Source organism: Vollenhovia emeryi, unplaced genomic scaffold (genome assembly GCF_000949405.1).
Source record: "Vollenhovia emeryi isolate VEMERY1.0 unplaced genomic scaffold, V.emery_V1.0 DF939178.1, whole genome shotgun sequence".
Classification (NCBI taxonomy): Eukaryota; Metazoa; Arthropoda; class Insecta; order Hymenoptera; family Formicidae; genus Vollenhovia; species Vollenhovia emeryi.
Genome location: NW_011967188.1, coordinates 1141034 through 1147907, shown reverse-complemented (window position 1 = coordinate 1147907; position 6874 = coordinate 1141034). Strand labels below are relative to the sequence as shown.

Sequence of the window (6874 nt, the reverse complement as noted above, 5' to 3'; positions counted from 1 at the left end):
TCCTTGCGGTGGAAAAGATGACAATCTCTCTACAGATTCGAGCTGTTCACGTTGAAACATGATATCCGTTTTCGAAAGCACGTGGCATCGCGCGAGCACGTTTCTTTTTTTCACCTGGACCATGTGATTGTCGAGCTTGTGTCGATAATGTGTCTCAGGGACGGGAGAGATGATACTCCCCGGATGATGTGATGCGACGGGATGATACGGATGAGACACGATGCGCTTGATTAGAGCGTACGACTAATTGCACCCGCGGAAACTCGCATGGCGTATCGCAGGAGGGTGGCGAGAGTGGGAGGGCGCACTACGTCGTCCTCGGTATTCGTGGGTCGCGATGACGGCGGTGGTGGCTGAAATGCCAGAGGGACATTTTGAAAATCTTTGGTTCGGCGCATGCGTCCCGGTGTCTTCGACGTCCGATGGTACACGATGGAGTCGCCGTCGTCTTCGAACCGTTGTCACTAGAAGAAACGGTCCGCGCAGCTCGTGTCGCACCGAATCCAGGAGGGATTACACATCTCCGGGGTGGTCGTAGACCCGACGAATCGGTGTCGAGTAATCAGTGATAATCAGTGCGCTGGTTCTCTCAAACGCGGCACGAGCCATCCGCTCTCGTCTCGATAGGATCGATAGCGAGAGAGATCTTTCCAGAGAAGAGAGATAGCTAGAGAAAGGAGCGCCACTTGTTCAAAAGAGAGGGAGAGAGAGTGTTCGATCAATTTTTCAATGCGCGTTTCACAACGAGATTGTAGGAGACGGACGATCCCTAAAGTGAATGTTCCATGAGACTGAATTCGAGTCGCGGCGAGAGATGCCGGGCGAAAATCGCGACCAGCTGTCAAGAGGCGAAGGCGCAGAAGGAGAGGGAGGAGATGGTGGCGGAAGTGCTCCAGGACGCAGAGAGTTCTCGAGAGGCGAGCCGGATCTTCGTAATCGTAGCGGACTGACCGCTACGATGATCCCGCTTCTACGCACTGGCCAGTTCTCGTCCGCCTCGCAAAATCAGAAGATCGCGAAAACGGAGAAAAATCGGCAGAAACTGACTATGGAGAGCCGCGGCACCGCCGCCGCTGCCGCCGACGTCCTCGACAAGGAACGAAGGATTGGCATACGGGAGGAGGAGACACTGCAAACTAATTGGCGCACATTAGCCGCCAATCGCTCGGCTATCCCGCGATTCGCCGAGGAATTCGGCGGTTTGCATCGAAATGGAAAGGTGATTAATCTTTTTATAAGCCTCTTGACGAGCGGAACGTGAACTAGGTCGTCGCCATTGAAACGTCAGTTCGAATAATAGCTGCATCGACGTATAATATATATACAGTATATATATATGCAGTATATATATTTTTTCTCAAAATGATCTCAAGAATCTGCCAATAAAAAGTGTCGCGTCAGGTCTGGTACACCCTGTATATTGTATATTAAAAGATATATAGAGGGGTAAGCCACTGACCAAAATCATGTACACCAATGCCTACTGATGCACTGAAATTCGATAGTAATGCTCAGTGGGCATTGTGTTATTTTATCTTATTTTATCTTATTTATCCTGTTTTATCTTTTTTTTATCTTATTTTTCCTTATAATGCCCCAGCAAGGCCTAATGCCCAAACGAATGCCTCAAAAATGCCCAGTAATGTTGCCAATAATTTGAACGGTACCGCAAGGTTCAAATTATTTTATTAAACTCACTTCTTAACATCTTAAACTCACATCCCTTTAACTAAAAACCTTACATTTCTTTAACTAAATGGAAAATTAACTTGATTTTTTAATCAGTCAATCTTTAATATTTACCTCTGGCTTTGTGCTAATTTTATTATATGTGTACATAACTGAAGTGTAAGATGATCTCCCTTGTAAGCTTGGCATATAGTGCCCGAAATTATTCATATTTCTGGCACAGATTATGTCAGATGAAAATTTCGCATAAATTTTTCAACAAGTAAAATATGTCCACCGGATCTTTAATCTCCTCCGGAAATGTTGGTAACTTGTGGCGTGATGCCGTCCGCTTCGTCACTCGTTTTCCCACGATTAAGACCGGGACCGAGATGAGGAGGAACAAGACGCGGTCATGACTGTGCCTGCGAAAAACACTTGTCGCAGTTTAGTTTTCTCAAACGGAAGCGCTTATTTAACGCGGATTAGATAACGTTGACGATTACAAAAAGACATTTCCGAACATAAAGACTACGAGGCGCCCGCGCGTAGTTTATGCGCGTACACAACACCCGTTCGTGACTAAAATACACTTCCTCGCTTGACCGTGTCAGAAATGAAATTCGTGATCCGCAAAACTGCTTTTCATGCATCGTCTGTTCCAAGTAATAATTATCTATCCATTATCTCTTAAGACATAATAAGAAATAATAAAAAAAGACATAATAAAAGACATTAAGATATTAAGACGTAATAAAAAAAAACAAATAAGAAAAAATTACGCTGTAAAAATTACATGTTTCATGGCTTATTTCGAATTATTTTTTTTCTCAAAAGTTATCGATAATTCTCGCAAGTCACAATTAATAATGACACGATACCTTTTCTGGCTATCGTTAATAATGATACGTTTTACATGAGAACATGATAATAACATTAATAACGATAATAACTCGGATGATATAAATAATACACGAACGCGCAGCCTCATCGTAAAAGCTGCTATCTATCTGCGATCGCAGTTGAGTGAGTCACTTCACCAATTACGATGTCATTAAATTGCCGACCCTCATATCTCGACGCGTCATCCGCCACGATGCCGCGGTTCAATAAGCCGAATTTCGCTTACCTGTGCCTGTGTACCTGCGTACGTAAGGCACTTACCAAGTAAATTGAGATGATTAAGAAAAATGTCATAAAAATCACAACGCTTCGATCTGCTAAAAAATTATACAGATCATTTAAAGCATAACTAATATCATATTAAATTTCGAGCCGATTAACCATTTCCAAGAAAATATAAGTTAAAATTGAAGTTTTACACGTAATATGGCAGATACATTGAATAACTGATATCATATTATATTACACAGGCTCACAAAAAATACCTTGTGTCAATTTACTGTAAACAAATTCTGTTTATCAAAGTATTAGGCTATTAGAGTAACATTTGGAGATTATGCTATCTTGAGGTTCTCACCTCACACCCTTCCCGCCACTTACCCCTGCAAAAAATCTCATGTACCTCTGGCTCGTTTCTCACTATTCGTCAATTATCTCTGAGACATGCCTCGCGACTCCCGATGGGTGCAGCGCGAATTTTATTTGCATCAGACGTGCGTATCTTTCCGATCACGAATTGCAAGTTTTCCGGTCGGCGGTTAATGAGTCCGCGGGAGAAAGGAAACGGACGATGCCGCTGTGAAAGCTAGAAGTAAATTCTCGCCTTGTTCCATTAATTCCCGTCTTTGCGATTTAGCAGGTCGTTCAATCGTATCGCATGATCGTACGGTTGTGGGGAACAGATTATCTTTCCAACGCGTGAAGTGCGTATCATGTCGAAAGCAGACGACGAGCAGCTATCGAGAGCTATAAATTCACTATAAGCTTTATATCTGCAATATAATTGCTTATCGACAGCCTCGTTAGTCCAGTTTAGTTCTTCAGCGCATTGCCGTTTCGGAAAATCACACGCCATTTTATTGGGTATCTCAGCGCCAGAGAAAATAGTGAAAGTATCAATCTACGAATAATAGCGGGGATGCGTTCACTTTTGCTTATTTGCGAAGTTCAACGCACTCTAATTACGTATACGAAGAGACGCAGATTCAAAGGACTATTTAGTTTTTACTCACAATTAGTGTTTAATTTTCATTTGGTGGAAATACCGTCGAGAATATTATCGATCTAAACCGGATTCAAGTAGCAGTCGTTGCTCGAAAGTATAAAAAAAAGGACAGGACACGGTGCATTATCGGTAGTCTTAAGTTTCAACATTGGCATTATCTAATCGAAGTCCAGTTTTTATTACTTTTATAACACATAGGAATGCATGAGTCACGTAAGCACGAGATATCTAATACACATATCTACACAAAACAATACTTTCTCAATGAATTTTTCGTAATAAAATAACTCGGCTGGCCAAATCTGTAGGAGAACACATTTTGAATGTGTCTGTTAAAAATTTTGTCGACAGAATACCAGCAAAAATATAACAGAATTTGCTAACAGAATATAATGATGATAGATAAATTGCAGAAATTAACAGAATCTACCATTTGATAATCATTCAAGTGATTAAGGTCTCCCTATTTTATTTAAATATTTACGAAATGACAGATTTTACTGGAAATTTGCCGACACTATGCCGTTAGATTATAATGGCAGGTTCTGTCGGGAAGAAGCAAGTTTCATGAGGACACAGATAATGCCAGATCTATTGCAGTGTCTGGGCAAATCTGCTGTCAATCTGTTGTCATATTGCGACCAGCTTGCTTACTGCATGGGAACAAACAACCAGCGACGGCTAAAACCTTCTGAAGGTTACTCAGGGGGGTGACCTTGACAACGTATGTCAAGGTCAAGATCATTTGCGGGGGCTGACCTAATCTAAAGATTTACCAAGATTTTTTTAATGTATGTTTTGTTAATGAAATTGGTATTAAAATATTGAAAATTATGTTTGTTATTATGAACTATTTTTTATCAATTATTATTTTTTGATCGTCCAAACTTACTGATTGGGGAAACAGGAAGGGACCTCTGAAAAATGATAGCGTAAGTCACAAAATCGTAGATTCGACCTTGCAAGCAAGACATACTTTGTGCACTGAGAAAAATGTCCGATTAAATATAATCGGATAATACAATTACATAATAACAAACGGATATATCGAATTAAATTATATATCCGATGAAAAATCAAATTTCATCGGATACATCCATAATTTAATCGAAAAAATTTAACCATCGGAAACACTATTTAATTGGTTTATCCGATGGAAATTTTTCTCACAACAGTGTACCTTTGTCTGATATACAATGTTCTTCGTCCAACTCAATATGCAACAATCGAACGACATTAGATCTGGCGACCAAAAAGCAAAAATCAAAATCTGCTGCTGCTCCGTAACTATTGGAAATCGACTGCATGTTCATGAGGTTTGCAGGAAATAGCACTGGGAATATGATTCATAAACGGAGTTAAAACTTCGCGAATCATGTTGTCTACATATAACGATTGCACGTCTTTGGTATCTGAATTAAAGGTCTTTCACATGCGTTGAAGTACATCTGGCAGTTGGCATGGAACGTAAAACTGCGGCACGATAAAACGTCTCGCCTCCGCATAATTACGCAAGCGATCGTATCGCGAGCAGCGCACTAATTAATAGTGCACGGTGTACCACGTGCAATGCATATCGCGGGTCATCGCTACTTCACAATTTATTATTCATATGAAGTCTGTTCTAACGATATAATAACTGTAACAAAGTTACAGCCAGAAATCGCTCGTTACCTTGGTAAAACACAGCGATATATTTAGAACGTCTACTTCGACCTTGACTTTAAGATTAGAAAGTGGCACAAACATTTGGTGCATTTTAAATATAATTCTACAATAATACTCCTATATGCTGAAGAAACTAAATAACGATTTCGATCATTATCGCGTTCGCACGCTTTCATTGAATAGATGAAGAGGAGATTGCACGAGAAACGATACAAACCAATCGAAATCAAAAGCTGCATTAAATCAAGCGATTTATATCGTGAATAAATTTATCGAGATCAAATCACTTAATTACGAGTTCACCGGATGCGTTTAATTGCATCGCATAACGGCTAAAATATGATAACAAATGCTACTCTCTCATTTCTGCCGTTCGCCATTTCTGAGATAGTAGTGACTGAAGACATCACCGAAATACAGGTGGATATGATGCCTAAGTAAGTACAAAAATTGTAAGGAGATATTCCTTGGCTTATTTTACGAAAATTGCCCTACAAGCGTGTGCCCTAAAATGCTTTGTTTTCAAATTACAGAATTTTAAAGTACAAAACACAAGAATTGAGAAAAAGAACAAAAGTTGAAAAATCTAAGAAAAGATATTTTATTTATATTTAAAAAATTTATATTAACATATGGTATCAAGAACCGTTTCCAAAACTAACGAAACCTTTTTAGATCCACTAGGGACGTGCATATTTACACTTTTAATTTCAATTTTTACCTCAACTCAAAAATAGGCAACCAGATAAAAAGAAATGCAAGTTTTTTTGTTGAATTTTAGTTCGGGATTTAAAAAAAATTTTACACATGGAGAAAACAACATGGCGTTCCATTCTTTCATTAAAAGAACCTATGATTCCTCCCTTAACACGCATATCCCTAGTGGATCTATAAATGTTTTATCAGTAGGAATATCTTACATTTTTCGTACTTAATTAGGAATTACCGAGGGGGAAACCGCTGACCAAAATCTTGTACACCAATTGACCAGTAATGACCAGTGGGCAGTGGGACTTTATCTTATTATCTTATTTATTTTATCTTTATAATGGCCCAGCAAGGCCTAATGCCCAGACTATGCCCAGTAATGCCCAGTAATGCCACAAATCTGTACACCACAATGCCTTCAGCGGTTTTCCCCTCGGAAATTACCCTATATTTATATGTAATACATTAATTTCTCATAAAAGCATTACGGCAATAAGTAAATCAGCAATTAATTGATAATTTTAATATAGAGAAATCATCTTGGGAAATATTTGCGTGCAAATCAATATGTAAATAAGCAAATCTATATTCTAAACTCAGTTTGTAAACGTAAATTTCGAGTTTTCGTCGCGCGACAACGATCTTTCTTTCACGGAGCTTCGAGTCTCAGGAACGATCAGACAAACACCTTTCCCCTTAAGG

The 6874-nt window shown here is 39.5% G+C and overlaps 1 protein-coding gene across 1 annotated transcript in view; it reads left to right on the top strand.

Annotated features, from left to right (window-relative positions):
- LOC105563321 overlaps positions 1-6874 on the top strand; it is a 21556-nt gene continuing 14682 nt past the window's right edge. Inside the window, exon 1 of the mRNA XM_012014824.1 lies at positions 1-1219. Coding sequence (XP_011870214.1) covers positions 779-1219 — 441 coding nt within the window. The 5' untranslated portion in view covers positions 1-778. The remainder of the gene's footprint in view (positions 1220-6874) is intronic.